Source organism: Dunckerocampus dactyliophorus, chromosome 2 (assembly GCF_027744805.1).
Source record: "Dunckerocampus dactyliophorus isolate RoL2022-P2 chromosome 2, RoL_Ddac_1.1, whole genome shotgun sequence".
In the NCBI taxonomy this organism is placed as follows: Eukaryota; Metazoa; Chordata; class Actinopteri; order Syngnathiformes; family Syngnathidae; genus Dunckerocampus; species Dunckerocampus dactyliophorus.
The window spans coordinates 43,333,150-43,360,709 of NC_072820.1; the positions used below are offsets into that span (position 1 = coordinate 43,333,150).

Below are 27,560 nucleotides of genomic sequence, written 5' to 3' on the forward strand. Positions count from 1 at the left end.
GCATCAGCTGCATATCTATTTACTTGATCGCAGAATAAAAACTACCATTTCATAAACCGTGGACAATGCATACACACAAAGAATGAAACAAAAAAGGTAAATTCTGCCATCAAGCAAGTTATTTAAGAGTTCAGTTGTAACACTAACAAATTCAGACCTTGTCTTTGAATGACACACATGCTCAAAGTTGAACAGATATTTATTTTTTGGACAGAGGTGAGCAGGATGGTAAAAAAGGTTGACAATAAAAAAAAAAAAAAAGTGGCACAAGTTGCAGTCCATTGTTAAACCCAAACCATTGAATTGATAACATTGACAAGTAAATGTACGTGTTGGAATGTTTGGACCAGAGAAAGAAGGCTTTTGTAATGCATGCCCTCCAGTCAAACACACACACAAAAAAAGGAAAAATCTGTAAATTCAGCCCTGAGATAAACACACAGAAAACATATTAGAAAGTTTTTGTAAGGATCATCCATCATGTAAAAGCTGTGTTTGGTACAAACTAACAAAAAGAAATCAATGTCAGCACAGGTGAACAGAAGATGGCACAAGTGATGTGGTTGCTATGGGTTTCATAGGTCAGGACATGAGTGACTTGTGTCCTTTAGTGTCATTTGAGAAACTACCAGACAAGCATACACACACTGAACTCCAAAAACAGCACAATGCTGCCCCTAGTGGTGCAGCGACACCATTGACATAATTCAAGAGTACCCCTTGTTCATCACATAAGGCTAAAGAGGCAGTACACTGCATCTTCTGAGAAAAGAAGCAAAAGATAGCTGATCAGACCACACAACTCTTAATTAGAATTCACGTAAACAAATTTTTTGTTGTTGTTGTTGAGGTCCTCTGTGCATACCGTCTGCATATGGAGTGAAACGAACATTTAATTTGATTCAAATTATTAACAGGTAGGAGGATGCAATACAAGAATCCTTGCAATGCTCCCAGTCAAAGTGCTTTGAGCCAGATTTAATAATAATAATAATGATAATAATAATCATGTCATTCTGGTGGCTAAACAGGAGGCTAATACTGCAGCTGGAGCAAAGGCGCGTGCCAGTCCAAGTGCTTCCTGCAAAAAAACTAACAAAAAAACCCACACATGGGGAGAATACATTCAAACACACTACTTCCCTCACACCCTAATATGTAAATGGGAATGTAATGCTGTGTGTTTTATATAAATGATATTTCTTATGACTATGGTACCTTTACATAGTTTTGCCCCTTTGCCTGCTCACGGCGTCTTTAGTTTAAAATCAACCGCTTTATCAATAACTTAAAAAAAAATAAAAAAAAACACTTTGACAACTGCTAAAGAAACAAAACGACACACTTCAGGAATAAATAAAGCCAAATATAATCAAAATAGGTTTCTTTTAAATTAAATATCTTGATTGTTACTCACATTTCATTGAGAAAAAAACAAAAAAAAAGTCCATATAAATAATTACTAAGAATTGGGAATCTGAGAGCCTGCTGAGAGAGGAAGAGGAGGAGTAGTTAAGGTTTATGGGTGTTAACTGTCAGTTGCAAGTGTTCTTGTCCACAGTGTCCAGAAGGCGAGCAAGCCACTGCAGGATTTGGCAGGCGAATGTCTGCATGAAAGAACGGGGAAACAGGATTCAATCATCAGGCTTACTGGGGGGAAAAAATAAAGCATATTGGGAATAAATTGTCATTTTTAAGTTAGAGTGCACCTGAATGTAAGCCGCTGCTGTCCACGTTGTAAAATGGGCTATTTAGTACGTAAAAAGATTTTTAAAAAAAGTTAATTAAATAACTTCTTTATTCCCCAAACAGTAAGTGTAACATGGCTAGTTAAAAAGTAGCCTACCGGAAAAGTCATTCATCACTGTCTTCATCTTCCTCCTGCCTCCTAATGCCTTTGTCAGTCTCTCTCTCTCTCCGTCACTCACAGTGTCACTTTCGTCTTGAGACAAATTAGCCTTTAAACTTGGGCTGTCCTCTTCATCAGTAATCCTGCGTTTCAATTTTTTTCTTTGACTCTGCTCCAAGCTGTTAGCCTGATCAAAAATTGCAAGATTGAACGCCTTTAACTCAAAAGCTGCATCGTATGCATTTCTTCGTGCGTTTTCCATGATGACGATGTGTGCATGACTGTTCTGAAGCATAGGAGACGTGAGATTAGAAGGTGACCATAAATTAGCCGCAGGGTTCAAAGCATGAAAAAAAAAAAAAAGCAGCGGCTTTTACAGTCATGGAAAAAAAAGATTAGACCACCCTTATTTCTTCAGTTTATTGATCCATTTTAATGCCTGGTACAACTAAAGGTACATTTGTTTGGACAATTATAATGATGATAACAAATATAGCTCATAAGAGTTGAATTTAAGAGCTGATATCTAGCAACTTCCATGGTTTTCTTGATAATAACCAAAATGACTTCAGTTCTTACATGAATAGCTATAGCATTGTACTGCCAAAAAATGTAGCTATTTTTGTTGTCATTGTTATATTTGTCCAAACAAAAAGGTACCTTTAGTAGTATCAAGCATTAAAATGAACAAGAAACTGAAGAAACAAGGGTGGTCTAATCATTTTCCTGTGACTGTACACCAGAAGTTCTTGTAGTTTGAACAGTTTGCCTTGTTATCTGCTCCAAACATATAAGGAACACATAATCATCACAGTGTAACTCCAAGTTAGGAAGCAATAATAAATGCTACTGTGATGGAAATGGGACAGAAGATGCAATCAGAGACACGAGCCCTATTTGCAGATGGTGGTCTGCGCCTTTCCCTTTCTGACTTGTTTTGGATTTTCCTAGTGCCCATCCACTGATTCCCCAAGCACAGTGCCAAGAGTGTGGAGGAGACTCCAGGAGACAGGCCAGGGGTGGGGGGGTTGAACGGTCCGGAGAGCATGAGAGGCAGGGACGACTTTCAATATTAGTGCAGACCTACCAACATGTATGAATTTGTTGCACTCAGCATGCAATTCGACTCTTAAATATGCTTGTATGCTTCACCGCTCTCCATTTTGTTTCATTTTGCTGGTTTCACTTTCGTGTTCAGTCTGCACAGTACAGATAAATAAATAGATATTATCAAAAGCAAGCTATGGTTCTCATTCGAAGATTAAGTCGCATAGAAAATGGATGGACGGAGTAAAACAAATGATTGAATTGGCTCACTTTGAGTGACGTCAGCACGTTTGCGGTCACGTTAACCGAAATACCTGAAGTAATTACGCCCGCAAACTGCCGCTGCGATCGGTCCGCGAGCATGATCATATGTTATTATATTTCCCATTCACTTTAATTGGTCACGGGTCTGTACAGGGCCATCGCCGGGTCCGAATCCGGACCGAGGTCCGCCATTTGGTGATGGTTCATCTCGGCTTTTTATATTTTGATGGCCAAAGTGGTCGACAGGTTTCCAATCTTCTGGCCTAGTTTGGACTTGGCTCAGACACTTCACCACACCGGCTAGCTACTAGCTGGCTAGCGTCATCACACGCTGCTCTCACAATGCCTCAGACCACTACCAAAAAGGTAACGCTACATATTGGACCTGCTGCCACTGCCGCAACTTTGGAAAAGTTGATGCTAGGTGTAGGCGTTTCTATGTTGCTATGTGAAATCAATGTGACAGTTCCAGTAAGGCTTAAAAGGACCAAAATATGACTAAATACTCCAAGTATTACACATTATCATGAATGTACCTGTTACTACATGGTTCTAGCATTTATATAAAACCATAAAACCTTGTTGGGGGTTTTTGGAGGTGTTTTGCTAGTGGGATTTGCAGGCAGCATAGGTGTATCCCATTACGTGCAGTAATGAGCTGCCTCTTTTGATCTGTTTTTATATCTTTAGAACACACAGAAAAGAGAAAGACGTGTGTTCATGTCTCACATAAGGATTGTGGATGATGAGCAAAATTTTTTTTAAAAAGTGCAGTTTTTCTTTATTTTTAAAATGTTTTTTGATGAAATGCAAATTGTAATGGCCGTTTTAAATGTCCAGTTTGGATGATGACTGAATTAGTGCTTTGTGAGAAATGGTGCTTGTGATATCTGCTCTTTTCTTCCCTGGCATGGATCAAGTTCCACTATTCAACTCTTTTTCCTCACAAAACATAAAAGAAATGGTCCTTTGGGGGGGTACCACTGCTACCCAACTGATTCATCTTAGTCACGCTGGAAGCACACAGCCAAATTTTTTGTGTGTGCAGGTATGAACTCACCAAGAGGGCTTTTTTCTCCTGGGATCACTTTGTTTCCCCACTGGGGCTGAGAATGTCTTGCTCTAGTTGATGAAAACATAAACATGAATGTCTCAAATGACAGAAAAGTGGTCCTCTAGACATCATCACTCGTCCTTTTTAGCTCACCTTGTGCTTTTTACATTTCATGGAGAAGTTTTCCTCAATGAGGACACAGTCTGTCAGAACAAGAACAGAACATGTGTCGGCCAGGGGGGACTGACTGCACACACACGCCACCAAAACACCCAAAGAACATTAAGTAGGTGTTGAGCTGCAGCATCAGAACGCCAGCTTTAACAAATTTAGCCTGCAAGGCATGTTAACACTAGTAAAACGCTGCTTTTGTAAACCAACACATGTAGATATGCTAAGAAATATATCTTTCAGGTGTGTTATGTAGGTGAAAAAACATATGTCTTTTTTTTCTCCTCCCATTTCCCCTCGTATTATGACGTTATCATATTCTAACTTTGTTACCAACCCAATTCTCCAAAAAGTACAACTATATTTTGTTCTTTCTCATATTACAACTTTAAAACAATTAACATATTTAGCATTTTTTAATATTTCAACTCCACGCTAGTAAAATTATATTATCTTTCCTCATATTACTTGTTTTACTCATAAAATTGTGATTTTTGTTTGACTTTTTGCTTTTACAATATTATTCTCTTAAAATCGTAGCTGTATTTTATTTCTTAAAAACTATTTCAACTTTCTTCTTGTAAATTTTCTTCTCATAATTATGACTTTATTCCGATAATGTTCCCCCAACCTAATTTTTCAAAAAGTACAACTTTATTTTTTTCATAATATTAGAACTTTAAAAATATTTATATTTTTCTTTAATATTTCAACTCTGTGCTACTAAAATGACATTATTTTTCCTGATATTACAAGTTTATTAGATCTTATTAGTAAATTAGATCTGTTTGTTTTTTTCATTTTAGCTTTCTCTTTGGAAATTTTCTTATTGTAATTATGACCTTATTTGTTTAATATTTTCACTTTATTCCCATAACATTCTAACATTTTCTGCAACCTCATTTCCAAAAGGTAGAACTTTAATCATCAGTTTTATTTGTTTTTTCATATTATGACTTCAAAAAAATAACATTCTTGAATATTTCAACTGACGTTATTTTTCCTCATAATATTATATTATGCCTTTGTGTTATCATATTCCTTTTTTCTCTTAATATTTTGACTTTATTCTTGTAAAACACTGATATTTCCAGTTTTTGTGGTTGTTTTTTTTTTTTTTTTAATTTGCTTTCTTGTTAAATCATATTATTAGAATGTGCCGTGAGCTGCACTCTGGACACCCCTGACCTATACTGTAATGCGTAATCTAGTGTTAGCTTACCTGCCTCCAGAGCACACCTGTAGTGGTATTTGCTGGGACAACCCTTGAAGAAGCAGCCCAGGGTTGCACCAGTTTCAGAGCAGGTTGAGCACATCTACCCGCACACACACACACACACACACACGCACGCACACACACAAAACAGGGGCATTGATCAGCATGTCTCCATATTGAACAAATAGGATGCTTCTGCAACGTGTTCTACTCTGATAAGAATGCATCCACAATTAACTGGTGCATATTTATGAAGGCAAAGATGCAAAAAAGTAACTTTCGAGGACTGATCCCTATACAGTCGGCTACACTTACAGTAGCGTGTGCATGCATGTGTTTCTATCAGTGTTACTTTCAACTACGAATTTCCAAGGATACATTTTTGTTGTTTGTTCCGGCAACAATGTGTTCCGAACCAACAACAGACACACAAGAAAAAGAACATCCCCGCAACATGCTGTGCTACGTATTACAAGTGTGTCGCTGTAATAAAAACAAAAATGAAGCACTAAAAAAATCCGCCAAACAGAGAATCCACAAAAGTGAACAAAGGTGAACCGCGATACAGCGAGGGAACACTGTATGTCTTGTGGCCAAGGAAAATTGCAATCAGTGTTGGAATTGAACACTGCTGTCGGCATGTTGAGGTTGGCAGTAAAGCTTCTAAAGAGCATCAGCATCTGTGTGTCTGTCAGGACGCTCCAATATTTTTCATATAGAACATTCTTTTACTGAACAAACTAAATAGATTATCTTATTTAAATACTGACAGCATGTCTTCTGTCTCTACATGGCCGTGCCTTTACAATTTCTCATCTGCTCTCTGTATTGCATCTGGGGGAGAAATTGCATTAATTGACATGTTTTATTATTAATGATACGTCTGCAAAACAGTCTACTATGCTGCCCTTGCTGTCAACCCAGGGGAAATGCTTTAGGGGCACTGTGACTAAATGGTCTTCGTAACAATCGATTGACGGATGCTTATGCATACCATGAGAAAACTAAACCTTCACATTAGAGCAGGGGTGTCCAAAGTGCAGCCTGCGGTTGTTTTTTTATTGGCCCTCGGCACATTCTACAAAATACAAATTAACCAAGAAAAGCAGTAATTTTATGAGCATAAAGTCGAAATATTAGAAGATTAAGGTCATGATATGAGGAAAAAGTACTAATCTTAAGGGGAAAACAGCCATAATTTTACAAGAATGTCAGAATATTATTAGGAAAACACGTCATTTTTGGATGCATAAAGCCAAAATATTACAGAAAAAGCCGCAATATTATGGGAAACAAAACAAAGAATTAAGTAGCACATTTTGGAAAATTAGGTTGGAGAAAAAAAATTATGATACGAGGAGAATGAAGTCATAATATCACGAGAAAAAAAGTTGTCATGTAATTTGAAATAAGTTGAAATATTGAAGAAAAAATTTAATTTTCCTAAAGTTAGTTTCTGAAAGTATTATAAGAAAACAAAAGAATGAAGTTGCAAAAAATTGGGTTTGGATCATATAAAGAGAATAAAGTCAAAATATTATGGGAATTAACTCATAACTTCAGAAAATGGAGCTGTTGAAATATTTTGGAAAACAACAGAAATGAAAAAAGAGCAGGAAAAGTGTAATTTAAGGAGAAAACATTCATACTAATACGCTTTTTAATTTTTTTTTACCTATATCACAAAACTGAGACCCAGGCTGTTTTTCTTTCAATTCTTAGCATATCTAAATGGGCTTTTTTACAAAATGTAAAATATGAAAGTGGCCCGTCTAGTCTTAGATTTTTCCGGATGCGGCCCTCAATGCCAAAACTTTGGACACCCCTGCATTAGAGTATTGCATTGCATTGCATTGCAGCTTTACCGTCTCACGGGCCACCTTGACAGTCTCCTCCAGGCCGTACACTTTGCCCTTCACCAAGAACACGCCAGCTGACCAGATGCCGCAGTCTTCGTGGAGCCAGTACTCACAGGGCTCAAGGGGCAGCACAGGGGGGCTGTACCAGTCCTCCACATCTGTTGGCCATATTTCTGAGCGAGCCCGCTTTGCTGCAGGGCTACCCGTGTTTTCAGCAGTCCGCTGGTGGCTCTGCGGGAACTGATCCGCGAGCCTGCTGTTCCACATTGGCGCAACGGCACGTTTACTCCCCCTGCCCCTTACACTGCAGGATGAAGAATCTGAATCGCTGTAGTAGCCCTTTAGGCATTTAGGGCTAGACGTGCAGGCAGACGCTTTGGTGCTCGGTCGGTATCCTTCAGGATAGTACGGACCGTGGAGATCCCCCAAGTCCATGGCGTTGGCTGACAGCCCACACAGGCAACAGATGAGGGAGCCTTGATGCTGGCCGTGACTGGACGACCGGCCCAGCTGGAGACAGGAAGTGCTGGGTACAGTTCCAGAAATAAAGCCACTGGTATGATCCTGTAGCTCCCTCTGGCCTTTTTTGTGCTGCGTCCTGACCTCTTCTGGGTAGTTCACTACAGTGCAAAGTGACACAGACGACTGCTGTCGCTTCTGACGGATGAAGGGGGAGAAATTCTCCACCCTTGACTCCCTTTTTTCCTCCTTGTAGTGGACATACTTCAATTTAATTTCAGGCTCCTTGGGAGAGAAGATGGAAGAGAACTGTCTCGGTTTGTGCTTTTTTCGTCGTCTCTTGGGAGCGCGATTTGGCTTTGTCTTCGCAATTGGCAATATTTTCTGACCTTGAGCTGAACGTGGGTTTTTCTTTGGAGATTCTTTAGGTGCTGGTGGTAAACATTTTGCTGGATTTGTGAATGAAGGGTCTGGGTGTGCTGGACGCTGCTTCATTGAGTGTTTGGGCTGCGGACTTGATGCTGAAGAAAGTCTCCTCTTTGACCTCACAGGGCTGCTCTGTGGCAAAGTTCCAGGGTATGGAGCAGCCTCTGGAACGTTCTTTGAAAACCGAGGGCTTTTAGGAGAGGCTTTGCTGTATGACTTGTTAGAATTATTAACAGATGTAGTGTCTTTGCCTCGATCGTTGTTAATGCTATTGGTTTTGCCCCTTTTATGTTGTGTTACTTTTTGTTTTTCTTTTGCTTTGCCTTGTCTATTCCTGTCAGATTGAGTGTCACTCCTCTTTGGACTTGTTGCATTAGAATCCCTTGTTCTCATTTTGGAAGCATCTGCATTAGCTTTAATGCGTCCTGATACTTTATACCTGCTTGAATTGATATTCATAACAATAGATTGTAAGTGCATCCCTCTGCCTGAACGCAGTTTCCTTTCATTTACAGTCTTCTGTAATGCGCCAACAATCCCATTCATGTAAGGGGTGACAGTTTTAAGTTTGTCCTCTGAAATCCCAGATGAACAAACATCCTCTGTCAAGTCGACCAAAGAGTTTGGCTCTGGTTTCCTTCTGTGGACCGGCTGCTTGTTTTCACTGCGTGAATTTAAACTTGTTGTACTGCTGCTGATGCCAGACCTGAGCTCAATGGGCCCTTCTGTGACAGAGTCATCCTCAGCTTGAAAAGAGGTGTCCCCGCTTGGTGAACTGGAGGCCTGAGGAAGCAAAAACACATCCTCGACATCACCCGGTGAGGTAGCTGAAGGGGACACAGGGTCCTCTAGAAGGCGTTTATAGTCTGTGGTCGATGAAAACAGCTCTATTGGAGCCACCACTGGCTCCTCGTTCTTTGTCTTATGCAGGGGGGTCTCGGAGCGTCCCTTCTCCTCGTCGTCCTCCCTTGTCTCGGGTGATGACTTAGAATCCACTCCTAAACTCGACCAGCTGCCATCTTGGCCATTCTCCAACCCACCACTGTTTTCCTTCCTCCCGAGAATGCAGTGTTCATCTCCGCCAGTCTTGCTCAAAGTTACTTCCTCATTAAACTCACAAAGTTGCTGTGGGGGACGTATTGCATCAGTCTCTGGAGCTTGAGAGGATGAATGAAAAGCCTGAGTGGCGAGGTCCACTGGCCTGTCAACGTGTTCCAAGTAAAGCTGGTTCAGTGCATAGGTAGTCTCCCCGAGCCCTTTCTCAGCCTCACAAGGAGGGAGGAGGGAGAACTTGCTGATAGGTGGCACGCCATACAAAGGTGAATTGGAGTGGATGTGAGACCTGCTCACGTACGACAGGGTCACTGTGGTGCGGGACAAGGCATTGTCTGGTTGAATGTGATCCCCTGATTGGCGAAAAATAGTAGAGGAGGTGGTCTCTGACGAAGAGGGTAATTCAGGGTTGTAGGTTCCAGAGTTTGGGTGCCAATCTGGGATAGTATCAACTTGTTGGACTTCGCAAGAAGTGCCATTCAGGTTGCCTATCCTCGTCAAGTCGATCACAGCGGCGATGTTTGAGGTGGAGAGGTCCTGAGGTTGTAGATCATCCAAGCTCCCTGGTGGCTGCTCCATAACAACTAAAACACACACACAAAAAATGTCATAGCAGCACTTTTAATTTAAATCATTCTAATTCTAATCAGGTTCCTAACCAGTCCAGGGTGTACCCCGCCTGTCGCCCGAAGTCAGCTGGGATAGGCTCCAGCATACCCCGCGACCCTAATGAAGAGAAGCGGCATAGAAAATGGATGGAAGGATAATCAGGCTCCTAAACACATTTTCCTTCCATAGGATTAACGCTAGCTCCACTTCTTCCTACTGCTTTTCAGACATGTAGCATTGTGCAGATGTAACCACGTGATGTCCCCTAAACGTAACTAAAGCCTGTCAGAAACAAAATCAACCGTACCAACCCCAATTAAAAAATATAACAAACCTGCTCTTTGTGTCGTTAGCTATACTAAGTTTGAATTAGAAACTGACTCCCTTTATCATACGTAAAAATAGATTGCAGCGCTTCAGTTAAACCACGCTAAAAATCAGTCATTGTTACGTTATGACAGACGGGAATCTGACCTCAAAGACAATATCTATCACAAGCAATGTTCAAATAAAAACATTTTAAAGTGTGAACCTTGCCCGTATTTTTGTAAATATCACTGAATATTCTAACTAGTAGGTTGAAATACGTCTACAACCGAATGGCAACTTACCAGCAACGTTGACTACAACGTTGTCAACTCGGTAGCTAAGCTTAGCCACCGCTAAAGTTAGCTAGCTAGGCCCAGCTACGCTGAACTGCGCTTGCTAACCGCCTGTTTAAAATTGTTGAACATAATAACAGAAAGTAACGCGGCGCATATCACAATTTTGAAACTGATGGCGATGTTCAACTACCCAGCTTCATTTCGGCGAGGCGTACGTCAACGAGGGCCAACGCACTTCGCGAAAATATCAACTTTTATAGTCTGAAGCGCTAAGTGTGAAGGCACTATTCGTGTAACTTTCGTTGCGCAAAAAATGCAAACTTGTTATATCTTTCGGCTTGTTCGACACGAGTTACAAACTAAATATTTACTCCGAATTGATAAACGCCCATGAACTGATTCAACTCGTATACTTTTACTTGTAGTAGATGTGCAAACGCCAAAATACAAGTTGTAGGCTCATTTTCATTGAGTTTGTCAACGTGTTTCTGAGCACTGCACCAAGGCCCGACTGGATGAAACAAAGACGAATAAACGGAGGTTTATATGCTGTCCTGAGCAGTTGCTAAAACTTACCCGAACGGGAGAGACCGTCGCGTTTTAAATGTCCAGCTGAAAAAAAACACCACCCCACATCTCCTTCAAAGGCCCATCAATTTTGACTAACTTTAACAATTTTACAAGCAGGGGTAAAACCCTCAAATTAAAATAGGACCATTAGACTTTCCAGGAACACACTATTCTGATGGTCGCAGCTTCAAGTTGTGACCATTAACTTTCGTTTCCGTGTTTCCCTTCACAATAAAATAATTAGTAGCACGTTTTGAGTTTGTTTTTAATGTAGAATGTAGACAAAATTATTGTAGGTTATGTAAATATTACAATACAAAATAACGTCTACTGGCTATCAACAAAAAGGGGTTGTCAAAACTTTAAACGGAAAAGACCTCTATTCTATTAAAGTACAATTTTACATCTTAATTTCCGCTGTCTTACTTCGGCTGGACAAATGAAATAAATCTTTAAATGTTTTTAAAGCTAAATTTACCCAATACTTTTAAGTATTTGATACTTCGTTAGACATAGATCCACACAATGAATGGAAAAGTTCAATGTTAAAGCTAACTGTGGAAAAAGATCAGCATGAAGAGACACCACAGCCACAAAGGGTGCAAAAATATTTATTGCTAATAAACCTGTAATCAGTTGGTGAATATGTGTATTTGGTTTATATTTACAATATTAGAGTACAGAGGAATGGGAATGTGAAAGGAAAAAAAATCCCAACCATTTAAATAAATACAGACTACAAACACAACCAATCCCTATACAGCTGGAACAATGATTGCAGTGACAAAAACCTAACAATTTTAATACATATATTTAAATTATAGTCAGAGAACCTCATCCATGTGCATTCAGCTGCCGTCTTTCCACGGGGATCAATCCAAGGATGGAAGAGAACATCTATGCTGTTAAGTCCGGCGATGGAGCAACATGGCAGATTGTTTTTGAGATTATGCGTTTGTGCACATTTCTTCCAAATACCAAGTGTACTGGAACGGTGGTCAGAGTAGCGGATCATTTCACATGCTGACCTGAACGCCCACACTCCTTCCTACGTTTTGCATGTATTATCTGCAGTAAGTGTAGTTCATCGTTAAGACATTACATCCTTGGCTCGCAAGTTTGAGTTAAAACAGTAGCTTACGCAGTCATAGTTTTAGTGTACGCGTGACAGATTCTCAATTTTAAAAAACCCCCAACATATTTACAGTAAGACAACGGCAGCAAAAAATACAAATAAAAAAAATTGTCACAGTTAACTGAAGTGCATGGAATGCAAATTCTAAACATGAAATTGGAACTTCATACCATGTTTCCTTTAATGATAAATGTTTTGTTTTGTGACCAGTGTGTAGTGTTACTAAATAAGTCATTACAGAGCTAAAATAGTGGCCTCTTCTTAACATGCAGGCGGGTTTTGGAGGATGGGACGCATCACATTCACAACTCCTTAGCGTCTTTGTTTTCAAAGGATGGGACGCATCACATTCAGAACTCCTTAGTGTCTTTGTTTTCAAAGGATGGGACGCATCACATTCAGAACTCCTTAGTGTCTTTGTTTTCAAACAGGTGGAGTCTTTGCTCAGGTGTCAGTCCTTCCTTAAGACTCTGTAGGGGTCAAAAGAGAAAGTGGATGTTGAGTAAGTCAGTATTTACAGTGTAACTGTACTTTCAGCAAGCCATCAAATCACTTGAAATCATGCACATATACAAACAGGGGAGACACTGCAAAGATATGAAATGTTTCTCTGGGAGGGTGATTGTCAAATCAATCAAGAACAATTTGAAACCAATCAAACACATTACTTTTTATTAAGGTGCTCTCAAAGTCATTGTTGCCATTGTTACCCATGAAATATACTTTATTAAGGATATGCACAACTGTTTAATTAGAGAAGAGCGAGTTGTGTGTTAAGTACGTTAAGTATTGAACACCGTGCACTGAAAATTTGAGAAGCTCAAATTAAGTTCACCTGTAAAGTTTATAGAGCACATTTTAGGTTCATCATGAAATATCCTGGCATATAACTTCTTGTGTAGTAGTATATAAATCGAGCGGGTTCCTCTTCGCCAGTTTAACAAAAAAGGTTTTCTGTCAAGTGCATGGGAGCCTCTAAAAGCTGGAACTTCCCTTAAGTTGTACAGTTAGGAATTTGCACAAAACCTGACTTGAGTTCAATAAGCATCAACTGGTTATTAAATAAAGTGTGTTTTTGCTTTTTGGCAACACTCATTCCAAAAGGACAACTCTCAACAAAGGGGATGAAGAGAATAAGAACGAGAGAAGAATATAGAATTAGGTGACCAAGACAGGCTAAGTAAGGTTCTCTTTCTCTTCCTTAAGATTTAGGGAACCCTTAATAGTGGTGGGGCATTACTCAATAGCTGAGAGTATCAGGCGTTCATTTGATAAGACGTATTCCTTTAAAAGGCCCTGTCCACACGGAAGGGTTCCTGGGATTTTTATTTTTTGGCGGGTTGAACAAAATTCAGGTCCACATTTTGCCGGATTATTAAATAGTTGCATCCAGATGGGAACGGTGCATCCAGATGGGAAGGGATCACTGGGTGGAAACGATGTAATACACATGGCACACCTACGTGTGGCACTGTGAACAGACAGACGGAAGTACGTGACACACCAAACTAAAGAAAGAATGCATACGCACAAATGTGTTTTTCCGTTTTCCAAGGCTCGCCTAGACTTAAGGACTTAGTGGAATTATTTCTGTGAGTCATTTTGGAAGAATGTTGACTAGGGTAAGTCATGCCAGTCAAAATATTCAGATATGTTTGTCGGCAAAGCTCACTTCCGATCACGTGATGTTGATGGAAAGAAGTGGGTTTTGCTTGTCTACACAGAAATGACTCACGCCAAAAGCGGTTATAAAAATGCCATTGCAGGTCACCCAGAACGCCGTTTCCGTGTGGATAACAGTCTGAAACGATAAAATACTTTGCTGTTTTGATCTGAAAACGTTTGTGTGTGGATAGCCCCTAAGAGGAGGCCTTCATTTGTGAATATGCTTCACATTAGAATGGTTTTCAATTACAGATACTCAATATTGGCTTTATTATCGATATTACCGATATCCGATAAGACTCCAGCACTTCGTTATGACGATATAAACCCATACCGATATTGGCAGCAGCTCATCCCTCAAACTAATTCAGGTCACACACCAAGTTATGAATGAACACATTATGCTTCTTTTACTGCGATGTCAATGGATGCATTTCACAAATAAACATTGTGCAAAATAAGCAATGTTCAGTGTAAGTTATAGAAAAAGTGCTGTATTTATTTTAAACATTTTTGTCTCAACAAAAGTTATTAAAAAAGGTAATTAAAAAAATAATGACCAATAGTTAACTAAAATAACATGCTCTACTATCAACAGGTAAGACAGTTTAGTCTTAATACACTCACAAATAATAATCCCATTAAATAATGCTGGCAACGATACAATTTGGAAAGCTGCATATGTCTATGCGGCACCAACATCCGTGTTAAGAACAAAGTGCAACATATAAATCTCTGGACTAATTCTATCAGTGAAATTATAACACTGGGCTCATTCTGCACGTCTCCGGTCGCTTATTATTTAGCTGCATGCTAGCTACTCCTTGCCCCTTCAGTGCTTTACAATTATTGCAAATTGCATATTTCTAATTTTAAGGCTAAACTTGGAAATAATTCTACAGCACGGACATCCAAGCAAGCTTGTTGCTTTGCGGAGCACGACGTCATCACTCGCAGATCGATATTTTTTGTGCCAATATCGGCTGATAAGGACCAAAATGATTGGACATCCCTTGTTTGCATTAATCATACAGTGCATCTGAAAGTGGAACAATTGTTCTCTGCACAAGTTTGCGTGCCTTTTGCGTGTAAGTGCAGTCACACTAAGTACGGAAAAATAAAGTGCACCATCAGCGCCTGGATGTTGCACTCAAAACGGCCCAAATGGTGAGTGCTTAGTGCAGGACACTTGCCACCCTCAATTGTCGCCATCTTAGTTTACCAAACAAAAAGTGATGGCGTAATCTCCGCCTCATGTGAAGCAGGGCATAGATGAAAGCCAGAAAAATTAATACAAATTTTATTTTTTAATTATTGTTCAACGGAGAGCTGAGGGTGGGAAACACTGGCAGGTATTTTAACAAGCCAAATATGAACCAAATTTGGGCAATACTGCTCCTTTGAGTGATTCCAATTCACCATGAAATACATTAAAAGGACAAGTAGAGGGAGGAAAAACAGAGAAGGGGAAAGAGGAGGAGTTGGAGCAATAGAGATTAAGTTAAATATCATTTTTGGTAGGTGCACAAAGTCAGTAATCAATTTGGGACAGCACTACACACAAAACAAACACAAAACACACAACCATTACAGTAACATTACTGACACATAGTGACCTATCAGATTTTTGAATGTGTCTTCTGAATGCCTAATATTTGTATTTTAATTTTGCCATTTTCATGCTTCAAAATGGTTAATTATAGCAAAAAATACATAAAATTTGCTTACAAATGCATATTCTCTGACTAATGCGCTTTGTCCAGCCAAGGCGAGCAGCTTCTCCCGACCTCCGTGGACACACGGCGGCAGCTCACATTGCATATCCGACATTAATGCACCTTTCCCAGCCAGGGCGGGCGGCTCTTCCCGCTGTACACTCTGGTTCTCCCGGTCACGATAGCCGTAGGTGCAATCGGAGACCAGTGCGGCCATCTTGCGCCGCACTCACGATTTAAAAGCTACCAATGAAGGGCGAGCTGCAAACACGTGTGTGTCATGAATCACTTGCTCCCTAAGTATGACTCACTTGCAAACCCTTTGATACACTACTTCCTCTACATGCTGGCCATGGCCAACAAATTCCCCCCAAATTTTGCACATGTACGTCAGATACGCTAAGAGAGCTGCGGAGGTCGAGTATACAGCTGGAGGAGCCGCCGTCGTGGCCGGGCAATGTACACAATGTACTTTTAAACTTGCGACACACGCACTCCTCTTCTGCCTTGTTCTTGCGACCCGGCTACGTGCAAGGTTTTCCTACGTGCACGCAGAAAATAATTTGCATCCTAATTTTCTTCCTACGAGCTTTGCGGGCTGTCTGCGGGTTTGAAAATCTGTTCGGGAAATGTGCGTGTCTCCTGCAATTTTCCCCACTTTTGGATGTAGCCAGCAAGTATTAGCACGTACGTCGGGATCTAACGCCCCCCTTAATAATCAAGTCGTAGTCAACCACAAGAGAATGATTTATTAATATATTTTGAAGACCTGTGATAGAATGACACTGTGAAATTCGAAGCACGATGTGGCGAGGGACGAGTCTATACTTATTGAAGTGTACTGGTGTAAGTATTTCATTTGCCTGAAAAGCACAGCCAAAGCAAACAAGCATAAGCACTCTTACACTCTTACTGTCGCACAGCTTTAAGACCATTCTGACGTGTATGTTTAATTACTTAAGTGATTTGTTCATTTTCAACCCAGTTTTAATGGAATGGTTTCTCTGAAGCAGTGATTACCAACCTGGAGGTTATGCTGGAAATGACCCAATTTCACTTAACTGTACCGAAGATAACTTATTTATTTATTGGAAATAATGTAAAATTGTTTATCTGTCTATGCCAGTGGCAGTTAATTAAAAGCAATTAAATGCTCTTCCACTAGATGGCAGAAGGCACATAATTAACCTGTGTATCCACCCGTTGCCATTCACAAAACATTTTTGTTTGGTGATGTATGAGATCGTCAAAGTAAAATGTGCCTCGGCGCCGTGAAAGTTGGAAAACACTATTCTAAGGAAAAAAGTTGGATTTGTAACTTTGTGCGTTACTTGGGGATGCTACAGATTGGGGGTGGGGGAGCACAATATCTGAAATACGACTTTGCTGTCACATTTTTCTGCACTGTTGGAATTCTCTGGTGAGTTATTAGTTGTCCTGCTGCAATACTGTAAAGTCAAACTATTAATGAGGCTCATGCAGATCTCTGCGTTCCAACACCCATGTAGAAATGCTGACCAAATTACAGCAAAGTGTACCAATTACAACGACTTGAGGCATTTTTTTTTAAACAAAGAAAAGTGACTTGACTTTAAAACGGGATTAACAACACCTGCCAACAGTTGTAAATCTCTAAATCAAAATGCTGGGTGGTCTTCTTTATGCTCTCCTTTGAGCTACATTAAGAAACACGCTTGCACTGGGCAAAAATTGAGCAGAAAACATTGAAATGATGCCCGTGAAAAACACCTTGCACAGATAAATAATTCAAACACTTGTCTTGTTGGTTTGAGGCTCCACGGTGGCAACTCCTACATAAAATATCGACAATGTGACATGACAAAGGTTTATCATCATCTTGATGTTAAACAGACACATACATACATACATTCCTCCACAACTGTGTTCTTCACCACCATGCATCTGTGCAGTGATTATTTTAGCATTGCAATGTGAAGGGGTGGCTCAGATCTGTCAGGTGCTTTAAAGGCGGCGGACAAAAGGATGTGCTCAAACACGCGTCATACCTAAAAGTAGAGGGGGGGAAGCCTACATTTCCTCGGCAACCCTAACTGTCCCAGGGCATGTCACGATTCACAGACTGGGGACACAAGGGGGGAGAACAGACCAGCAAGTTTGGAGTTAACCTGGCACCACACATTTCATGGAGTCACAAGATGAGAAAAAGAGCAGCTTTGCAGGCTCACGAAGCCTGCATGTGACCAGTAGATGGCAGTATGACAATGCTATTGTGACCCGAGTCACCCACTGTAATTTACTGGAGACAAAAAGTGATGCACTTTTATAAGAATTACTGACTCATGGAGATTGTGGGATGAGATTTCAGTATTAGGTAACCCACCTTTGACCTCATGGTGCGTTCTGAGCGTTTGGCCGCAGCAGCTGCCATCTTAAGGATGTCAGGGTTGCTTTTGGACTTCATGATATCTGGAAGAGAAAATTCAAACAATGTCATTAAAAAATATATATTATACAGTCATGGAAAAAATGATTAGCCCACCCTTGTTTCTTCAGTTTCTTGTTCATATTACTGCCTGATACAACTAAAGGTACCTTTGTTTGGACAAATATAACAATGGCAACAAAAATAGCTCATAAGAGTTAAATCTTTTGGCAGTACAATGCTATACTTTTTCTATGATTTAAGGTTTTTGTCTGTTTCTCTCTCTCTCATGCAGTATTTAGCATATGTAAGGATATTTGTTCATATTTCAGGTCCATTAAAACCACCACAGACACAGCTACATTGACATCTGTCTAGAAAACATGAATCGCCACTTTAGTCAAATCTCCAATACTTGACTTTGTCAAAATATTTTTGTCTACCGTATCCTCCCCGATCCACTTCCTCCAGAGTGGGTTCGCCAAGTGCCTCGTGAGCCAGCTGCAGCTGGTCTCTGAGCCGGCCCAGGTCCCGCTCTGCTTTGGCCTTGACGATACTCATCTCTGTGTAGATGTCCTTGTACTTATCTGTTGCATATTTTTTGTCCTGAAAAGACATTGTTGGGCTATTTAAAGCAAAGGTCAGTGGCTGTCATGGGTGCCGCCCATTTACGGGACATATTTTCCTATTTAAAAAAAAAAAAAAAAAAAGGGGGGGGGAATGGCGAGGCAGACATACTCTTTGTGCAGCTTGGAGTTCTTCTTTCAATGAGTTGATTTCCTGCTTTAAGTATTGGACCTCAGACTCCTTGACCCTCAGCATAACCTGGAAAAAGGCAGACGTTAAGCATATTGATACAATTTGTACAGAATAAGTTTTTTTTTATATATATATTTTTTTTACTTCTGTCGCTTGGTTGAAAATGAAAATCATTTGAAGCATACCTCCAACTCATAGAGCTCTTTCCCTTGTATTGTAGTGTTTGTGTCTCCCATTCCATCCTCAGATGCCATTGAGCGCATCTTGGTGATTTCTGCTGCCAGACGATTGTTAAGTTCCTGAAGGCAGCACAGAAAAAAAGCTTAGCTACTTAGCTACTACTGAGCAGCAGGTACAGTTTCCCACAGCGGATCTTCGTGAAAGACAACATGTACTGTACTATTGTTTGTGTTGGCCTCTGCACCTGGTTGTGAGCATTGAGCTCCTGGTTCTCTCTCTGACACTGCCTGAGGGCCTGCCTCTCGGCCTCCAGTGCCTGAGCCAGGTGGGCGTTTTCCAGGCACTTCTGGGAATACTGCTCTGACAACACCTCGATTTCCCGCTGGAACGAACACAGTTCCTCCCTAAAACGCAGCACAATACCGCCGTAAGACAAGAGTCACACTTCTAAAGTTCAAGTAAAGTTAAAACTCCAGGCAGTGGTTTAGAAATTTGGACATTGACTCTATGAGGAAAAATGTCACAGCTTAATCAAAATGGAGAAAAGAGCTCAAGTTACACAAAATTACAATTGACGTGATGACTACTATAAATGAATTCATACTGTGCGCTTGTTTATGGTTTTGTCTTTAAAATTGTGACTGGGTGAAACAATCAGCTTGTCCAGTTGCAGGAAACCTACTCATGCTGTCTGCGGATCTCGTCCATGTCTGCATTCTCTGCATTGCTGTTGGCCTTACGAGCCTTGTCCAGCTCCTTCTCCAGCTCGGTCCGGTGGGCGTTTTTCATTGCTTCAATTGCTGAGATGAACACAAACATCTTAAATTTTCATCTATAAGATCAAGTTAGCTAAACTTTGATGATGGAAACCTTTTAAAATGAATATCGCCCCTCACTCTATCGTGGTTTTTCAATAATTGATTGATTGCTGTTTTGTGGTTGACTGCGGCCTTAATTAGTAAAAAAAAAAAAAAAAAAAAAAAAAAAAAAAAAAAAAAAAAAAAAAGCGTAGCAAAATTTGCAAAATCAAATAAAATACAAACATAAGCCATTAAGACCACCATTCAACTTGTGAATGTAGCATTCTACATCGGTCACTGGGTGTCAGTAATTGTTTGGTGAGACAAGCACAATACAGTAGTACCGCGCATAACGTAAACCTCCTTTTACGTAAATTCCACTGAACGTAAAGAATTTATGTCAAGTTTTTGCATCGTATTACGGAAGGAATTCCATATAACAAAGCGTCAAGTCGGTGCAAGCGACAGAGAGACTAACAGAGTACACTTGGTGACGCCTTCTGACGCTTTAAGTCCTCATTGGCTTATTATCGGGGCACCGCCTACGCTCTTGTCTCATTGGCTGATTATCGGAGCACCGCCAACGCTCTCATCTCATTGGCTGACGTATCCAGCGCTTCCGTGTTTGTGTGTGATAGACAGGCTCCCCTCCCCCTCCTGCCTCCACTTGCGTGCTCCTGTTCAAAACATCTGGTGAATTGGTGAAGATTGTTTTTGTTTTTCAGTTTTATTCATTTACAGGTATCTTATTTATTACCTTATTTTATTTTGGAATGTTACTCTACTGTGTTTATGCTGTTTTCTTATATTTTCCCACCATATTTGGTGGACTTTACATGTATTTTACGCTTCGTATAACATAAAATCCCTATAACATGAAGGTTCTCGGAACGGATTATTTACGTTGTAGGGGCGTCTACTGTACTTGATTGCCGGAACAACATGCTTTTATTGGAGGTGTTAATTATCGCACAACAACTACACAATAACAACAACACCAACATGGGCTACTGTTGTTGAGGTGATAGCCCACAACAAGTTAAAACTCAACTCTGAAGCCAGTGGACATAAAATAACACCCCTTTAGTCACCTTTACACTCGCATTACCCAATATAGTAGATATAATCACCTTTACACTTGTATTACCCAATATAGTAGATATAATCAGAGAAAATAAGTCATTTAAGACAAACAAGACTCGTGCTTGTGTGTGTTTCAATAAATGTCACACGGACGTGTGGACACAAAGTGACATCTAGGATTCAGAGTTGTGTTTTACAGTAGCTGGAGTATGGCCACAATAGTAGCCTGTGTTAATATGATGAATAACATTATTATGTTATTATTGTGCCTCTGTGACATAAGTAATAAGTACAAACATTTCTTGGACTAGTAGGCTGTTTTGAAAAAACACGATACAGTGAAGAAGCGATGTTCGAACCGTGATGGAGCGAGGGATGACTATGTATGTACTACATTGGGTAATAGGAGTGTAAATGTGACTTTGGGAGTTTTATCTCATGTCCAGAGGGATCTCATAATGTTAAAAAATGTAAACAAAGTTTCAGTACCATAAGTACAAAAATATTCTATTTATAATTATGATAATAATAATAATGATTATTATTACAATTATTATAACAATTATAATTATAATAATAATTTATCACGGTCGGGTCTGGAACAAATTAACCGCAATAAACGAGGGGCGACTGTATCAGTGTACATGGCTCTGTTCCACTGCTCCATCTTTTTTGTTAATGACTTACCAGCGATAGTGGCTGCAGTCTCCTCTGCCAGCAGCCTTTCTTTTTCCTCATGCAGGTTCTCCAGCTCTCTCTGGTGTTTCCTCTGCAACTCATCAATCACCTTCTGATGAGACTCTTCCATGGCAGCAAAGCCCCTCTCGCATGTCGCCTGTGACGGGACAATACGAGCACAGCGAGCATACAGTTCAGTTAGAAAAGGACCAACCGGCTCTCTTGACCATATGAGCTGAGCAGGAAAACTCTCTCAGCTCACACGGAAACAGGCAGACGGTCCATTTGTTTGCTAGCAAAGAACTTGTAAGCTACTGCGTGTTAGCCACGAGCAGGTTGAGTCTGTGTGAGCACAAAAGGGTTAGGAGGAATGAGAGGATACATAGTACAATGAAGAAATGCATACGCATGGAAGAGGGTTTAACAGTGTATGACTTTTTTTTATCCGTGGATTTATGGAAATGTGTGACTGTGCTTACTCCAGCTCATTATGCAGACAGTAAATCCTTGTCTTTGATGGAATGTGGAGTTAAGACAGTGTCCTAATCGGTCACCGTTATCAGTGTAAAGAGCACACCAATTTGAAAATGAGCCAGCACATTTGGATCCCATTCTATAGACCATTCCTCATTCACATACTGACAGTCACTGCACTTCAGTCAAAAGTCACAGAGCAAGTTTCCACAAGCCCAACCAAACACACGCACTGCTTCCGTCCTCTATTCACTGACGCTAATCTGTGAGCTCAGTCGATGGCTGCACACCGGCTCACGTCCTTTCTCTACGCCTCAATCCAACCACAGCAACCGAGGGGAAATGGAGGTCTAGTCTGTTTTTACAGGGATAAAATCTCCTGGGAGCTCAGCTTCAGGAACCTACTGTGAGAAGCTGAAAATCCTCCCTGAGAGCAAACGTAAACTTCCTGCTCTGACATCAGACCGAGCAGTGGCTTAGTTTGGAAGCATGTCAGGCTCTGTATGGTGTAAATAAATACATTCTAGGTCATGGCGTGGGCATGAACTCAAACACAGCAAAGATATACAGTAAGCAGACTATCTAAAACTTACATGCAAATTTTCAACTCAATCTAAAAATTACCAAGTTAAAATTCTAATTGATCCTGTTAGAAATTGGATTTGCTTTACATTGTTACTATGTAACAATCAAATGTATCTAGGACACCATGCATTGGGTTATACCCATTTTTTTTTTCAACTTACAAAGCATCGATCTGCAAAGTATTTAAGAAACGCGATATATTGTTACCACTCTTACAGTATTGCCATCAAATGGGGCTGAATTAGGGTTTTATGCTAGTCTAAAAAGCAATGAATCCCATTCTCATCAACCGGAGAACCCCCTCCAAAAATGTCTTTCATCACTTATGACCGAAAGCAGTATATATAAATTACATTATCAAAACCTGAATGAATGAATACATCACAACAGATGACATGCCCTCCCTTGACACGCTGATGGAGTGGCATTGCAAGTCCAGTATGACAGAAAACGCTTTTCAATGCTAAAATCAGTAGATTACTCTCAGGCACTAAAACTGAGGTACCGTGTACAATGCAGCCGCTCAAATAGGGACAACAAAGTAATTCAAAAAGTCAAACCAAGTTCTCCTCCCATTCCATGTGGAATTGTTTAGAATTGTTAAGAAGCAAAGTTTTTGGCTTCTTACTTTATCCTTCTTCCCCACTCTGTTTGAAACCCATTCTTAAGTTTAGAATAAATACATTGGAGACTCACTAGTTAGCTCGGTAGCGTGCTATGCTTAAAGCGGCGTCCGTTTCTTGTGTCTCTGCCGTGATCCCGTAGCCTATGCATAATAGTTGCGCAATGTGGTGTAAACAAATAATAGGCGTGTAAAGGTGACAATAGGGGTGTTATTTCATGTCTACAGGGCTCTAATAATGTTAAAACCGTATTTAGAAAGTCAAACAGGTTTTCTATGCTGTGTAAATATTCCATTTATTAATACTGAATCCTACTTTGTTGAAATTCACTTATCACGGTAGGGTCTGGAACCAATTAACTGCAATAAACGAGGGACAACTGTACTTACTGTATAATAGCATTTTGCATCTGCTTATGTTTACAGATGTGCATGTGTGTGAGTGTACGCTGGGGGTTTGTCATTTGTGGGCTGGAGGGGGAATAGCAGAGTGGGGGAGAGCGGTAGCTGTTTGGTTACTTTGAGGGAGGCCCACAATGTTAAGACTTTGCAAAATTAAAACACAGTATAATAAAAAATAAACTTACTAGCTTGCTTAACAGTACATTTAGTCTCCTTGTTTTGGAGGCGAAAGTGCAGTACCTCTACGACTACTAAGGAAAACATTTCGTTTATCCGGTGACCTGACCCTTTAACATTGCTACAGTTGGTAATATTGACATAACTGCAATTAGGAGATGAAAATCAATCAAAGAAACATGTTACTTTTACACTTAACATGCCATAATTAAGTCAAATGGTTGGGTAATAGGTACCCTAAAATAGTCATGGAAGGGAATAGCATCCTTTGTGCCACAAGAACGGAGTAAAGAAAGAGTTCCACAGTACACTACTGTGGTGTCAATGACAGAATAAATTTAAATGGATGTTAGAATACATGCAACACAGATGGAAACTGGTTAATAGAACAAGGCACAAGAGTAGGATGCACTGTGGGTGGGCAAGAGGGCAAGTAGGGTTTGGAGAGGAAGTGGGGTCTGGGAATGCCACAAAGGAACACAAGGCATTACAGATGGCGGACGGCAAGGACAACGAACGCTTCCACCTTTAAATTGTCCAGGTCTTTCTCGTATTTCAGCCGTAGGGTGGTTATGTCGCCCTGCTCGTCACGGCGCCTCATCTCTTCAGTCATAACCGAAACTCGCGTCAGCAGCTCTTGGATGCGTTCTTTGAGATGGGATGTCTGGTCCAGGGTGCAAGCAGACTGACTGTCCTCAACTGTAGACGTCTCGTTTGGGTTTGCAGAAGTCATCATATTACTCAGCTCCTCTATTTCTCTGTCAAACCTCTCGGTCAGGTTCATCTGTTCCAATTGGTGCATCTTCTTGAGTTCCTCCATGCAGTTTGTCAGCGAATCAATCTCTCTGACATTTTTTTCTGAGCGGATGTGAATTTCCTGTCGCAGTTTGTCAGCTTCCTGTTCATAGCTATCTTTGACCTCATGAAGCTCCTTCTCTTGTCTGGCTATTATGTCATAAAGCTCGCAGGTTTTCTCAGTTGAGTCGATGGGCACCCTTTGTATGGAAGTCTGTGACTCCAGGCCAGTTTTCCTAGACACCTCAGACAGTTGACAATGGAGCTCTGCTATTTTGGACTGCAGATCTTTGGTGGCTTCTCTCAATTTATAGCAATTTGCACAGTCAAAGCTATCAATTTTAACTTTGGTCTGCTTTTCCATGAGCTCTTTTTCTTGCTGGAATTGCAACCTAATAATCACATATGACATGCGAGCATCATTAAGTGCATCAAGCAAATACTCAGAAGATTGTTTCTGTTCTCGACCAAATGTAAAGCTCTCCCGAGCTAATGACACTAGAGTGTCATCTTCAGCCAACTTAACCCTTGATGCAATGTTTGACAAAAGCAATGATCTTGCCTCCAATGTTTCTGTCAGCTCTTTAAGAATAAGGGTGTTTGTTTCATTATCAAGCCAGGTGTACATAGATGTCAAATCCGCCTCTGTCATTCTTTCCCTCTCAGCTTTGGCATTTGCATAAATATGACTTTTAAGAAGCATCAAACTCTTATGTGCCGTTTCTTGTGCCAAACTGGGCTCAGAGCCAGGTTTGCATGCTTCTGGTTTTATTCCAGTGGTACTTAGAAACTGGCTCAAGAATTCTGCCTCCAAAACCAAAACCGTGTCTTTTTGACTCACACATAGCAGCCCTTCTTTCGGAGAGGTAAGGAGCCTGCTTACACTTAAAGTGCTTTTTAAATTGTTCAACAATGTCTCTACATCAACATCTACCTTTGACAACATGTCTAAAACCTGATTAGTTGCCTCGGACCTCATCTCAATCTCATTTACTACCTGCTTTAAAATACCTTTATCAACATGCTTGCCTCCTTCCTCAACACAGTCACCACCGGCCATTGACTTTTCACCTACCCCTGTCCTTATTTCTAACTTCTCTCGTAGCATCAGTATTTGATTTTCTGCTTCCCTAAGCTTCTCCTTACTGACCTCCTCTGATTTCTGCTGCAGTATGATCAGTTCACAGTTCCTAGATTCAAGTTCAATACAGTGTTGCTGTGTAGTATGGAGGGTTGCCTCCGTTTCAAATAGTTTTTGTTGCGAGGCTTCAAGCAGGTCTTTGAAATGCTCTCGCTCAAGGTGTAGCACCTCACCCTCATAATCTGCCTGGAATCCTAGCCCTTTCAACGTGGCTTCTTTCAACTGCAGCTTCTTCTCAGTGTCTTTAAGGCTGGCGCCAAGCTCCTCCACTGTAACCAGAGCTTCATGGAGCCTTTGCGATTTCTCATGCAGCTCCTTTTTGTAATACTCCCTGTCTATAGCATTAGCCTGGCTTTCAGCCAGAGCAGCCTTTAGTCTTTTCATTTCTTCCGTAACAAGCTGATGCTGTTTGCCACCCTGATGGCTGATAAGCTCAGCTTTCAGTCGGTCTATTTCTCTGTCTGCTTCAGTCAGCTGGTTCACTATCTCTTGGCATTTTTGTTTCAGTGCCCCATTTTCACTAGTTAAAAGCTCTACCCTCTGAGCAAGCATTCCTATAGTCTCCTCTTTTGTTTCTGAATGGTTATCAATTTTTGAAAGGGGACAATATGGGCTTCTAAGGCTGTGCTTCTGAACCTTCCCCACCAAATCCTCCATGTTTAAAAGACGGGACTCATATTCCCGGATGCTTTCACCTGCTCTGACCAAACTAGTTATCATCATTTCATTTTCCAACTCCTGTTGGCATTTCCAATTTTCCAGGATCTTCTGAAAAGGTTGCTTCTCTGCCGTTTCTTGATTGCAAGTGTGGGACTTTAACAGTTTTGTCAGCTCCTTCACCGTTAGATATTTGCCAGTTGTAAAGTCGTCCAGTTCTTGAATTGCTTCTGCACTGTCCTGGAGCAAAAGGTTAACAGTTTGGACATGTTCCGGGATAGTGCCTTCCAGATTGGGTGTTTTAGGGGATTCAGAAAAGTAAGGTTCCTTAATGGGTTGGTGAGAAAGCGAAAGGCCAAGCTGTGCCTGCATATTGCGCTTTTTCAACTCTTGCAGCTTCAGGAGCTCTTTGGTCTCCTGGTACTTCTTTGTTAAACTCTGTGCTTGAGAACTAACCAGTTCTGGCCTCTTCATCTGGGGCGTCACATCAGCCTCCAGACCCAAATGGTGTTCCAGCTTGGAAAAGGGGACCAGACAGTTGGTTAACACACAGCAGCAGGGGACACACAAAGGCTAGCTATTAATTAACAGCTTATCAATAATTTTCTCTCATTCCTATGAAAACAAGACATTACTATTATAATTCCAAAATGATAAACTCAGATTAGATATAATGTAATAATTCAAAACACAACTGTTGGTTTTAATGGTGTTAACTAAAGCAGAGAAAAAAAAGATTTGATGGCAGGTGTTAGTTACAAAAGAGCATGCTTACTTAATAGTTGGAAGTTACTTTATGTGTTAAGTAATGCAATATTAGTTCCTCTTTAGTTGGATGGTTTAATAGAGTAATAAATACATATCATGACTCACTTCTACAGTATTTTGGAACAAATGCTTTTCCTGAAGCAGAGCAATCCTTTTCTAAGTGAATACCAGGGATGGGCTAATGAATTCAACACCTGTGTAAAATTCATCCAGTCTTGAAGCAATTGAGACGAAATGGAGGGCACTATTAAGCGGCAACCAGATATTGATTCAGGTTACACTCACAGCAGGCCATTTGTACCTTCCCATAGTTGAGTGTTGAGCATTCATGCTTTGGC

General features: G+C 40.5%; 2 protein-coding genes across 10 annotated transcripts in view; both read right to left on the bottom strand.

Annotated features, from left to right (window-relative positions):
* Positions 1–229: 229 nt before the first annotated feature.
* si:dkey-94l16.4 (transcription factor 20) lies at positions 230–11,362 on the bottom strand. 4 transcript variants are annotated; one of them, XM_054757077.1, is made up of 7 exons: positions 11,189–11,362; positions 10,058–10,124; positions 7,467–9,982; positions 5,608–5,701; positions 4,368–4,417; positions 4,221–4,282; positions 230–1,607 (listed from the first exon to the last, which is right to left on the bottom strand). In XM_054757077.1, coding segments are annotated over exons 3-7 (2,718 nt in total). In that variant the 5' UTR covers positions 9,978–9,982; positions 10,058–10,124; positions 11,189–11,362; the 3' UTR covers positions 230–1,606. The 4 variants fall into 4 exon arrangements, with proteins under 4 accessions (XP_054613052.1, XP_054613063.1, XP_054613044.1 ...); XM_054757088.1 differs by having other exon boundaries at positions 10,619–11,362; XM_054757069.1 differs by lacking the exon at positions 10,058–10,124.
* A 415-nt stretch (positions 11,363–11,777) lies between these two features.
* Positions 11,778–27,560, bottom strand: part of mprip (myosin phosphatase Rho interacting protein) — a 67,546-nt gene continuing 51,763 nt past the window's right edge. For 2 of the 6 annotated variants that reach the window (XM_054756842.1, XM_054756832.1), the window contains exons 16-24: positions 24,388–26,970; positions 21,611–21,758; positions 19,723–19,840; positions 19,285–19,444; positions 19,046–19,159; positions 18,840–18,926; positions 18,545–18,707; positions 18,060–18,145; positions 11,778–12,787 (exon numbers count right to left, since the gene is read on the bottom strand). In XM_054756842.1, the coding sequence (XP_054612817.1) occupies positions 12,716–12,787; positions 18,060–18,145; positions 18,545–18,707; positions 18,840–18,926; positions 19,046–19,159; positions 19,285–19,444; positions 19,723–19,840; positions 21,611–21,758; positions 24,388–26,970 (3,531 nt within the window). In that variant the 3' untranslated portion in view covers positions 11,778–12,715. Of the gene's footprint in view, positions 12,788–17,724; positions 18,146–18,544; positions 18,708–18,839; positions 18,927–19,045; positions 19,160–19,284; positions 19,445–19,722; positions 19,841–21,610; positions 21,759–24,387; positions 26,971–27,560 lie in introns of all 6 variants that reach the window. The other 4 variants (XM_054756856.1, XM_054756865.1, XR_008566500.1 and 1 more) reach the window with 4 other exon arrangements.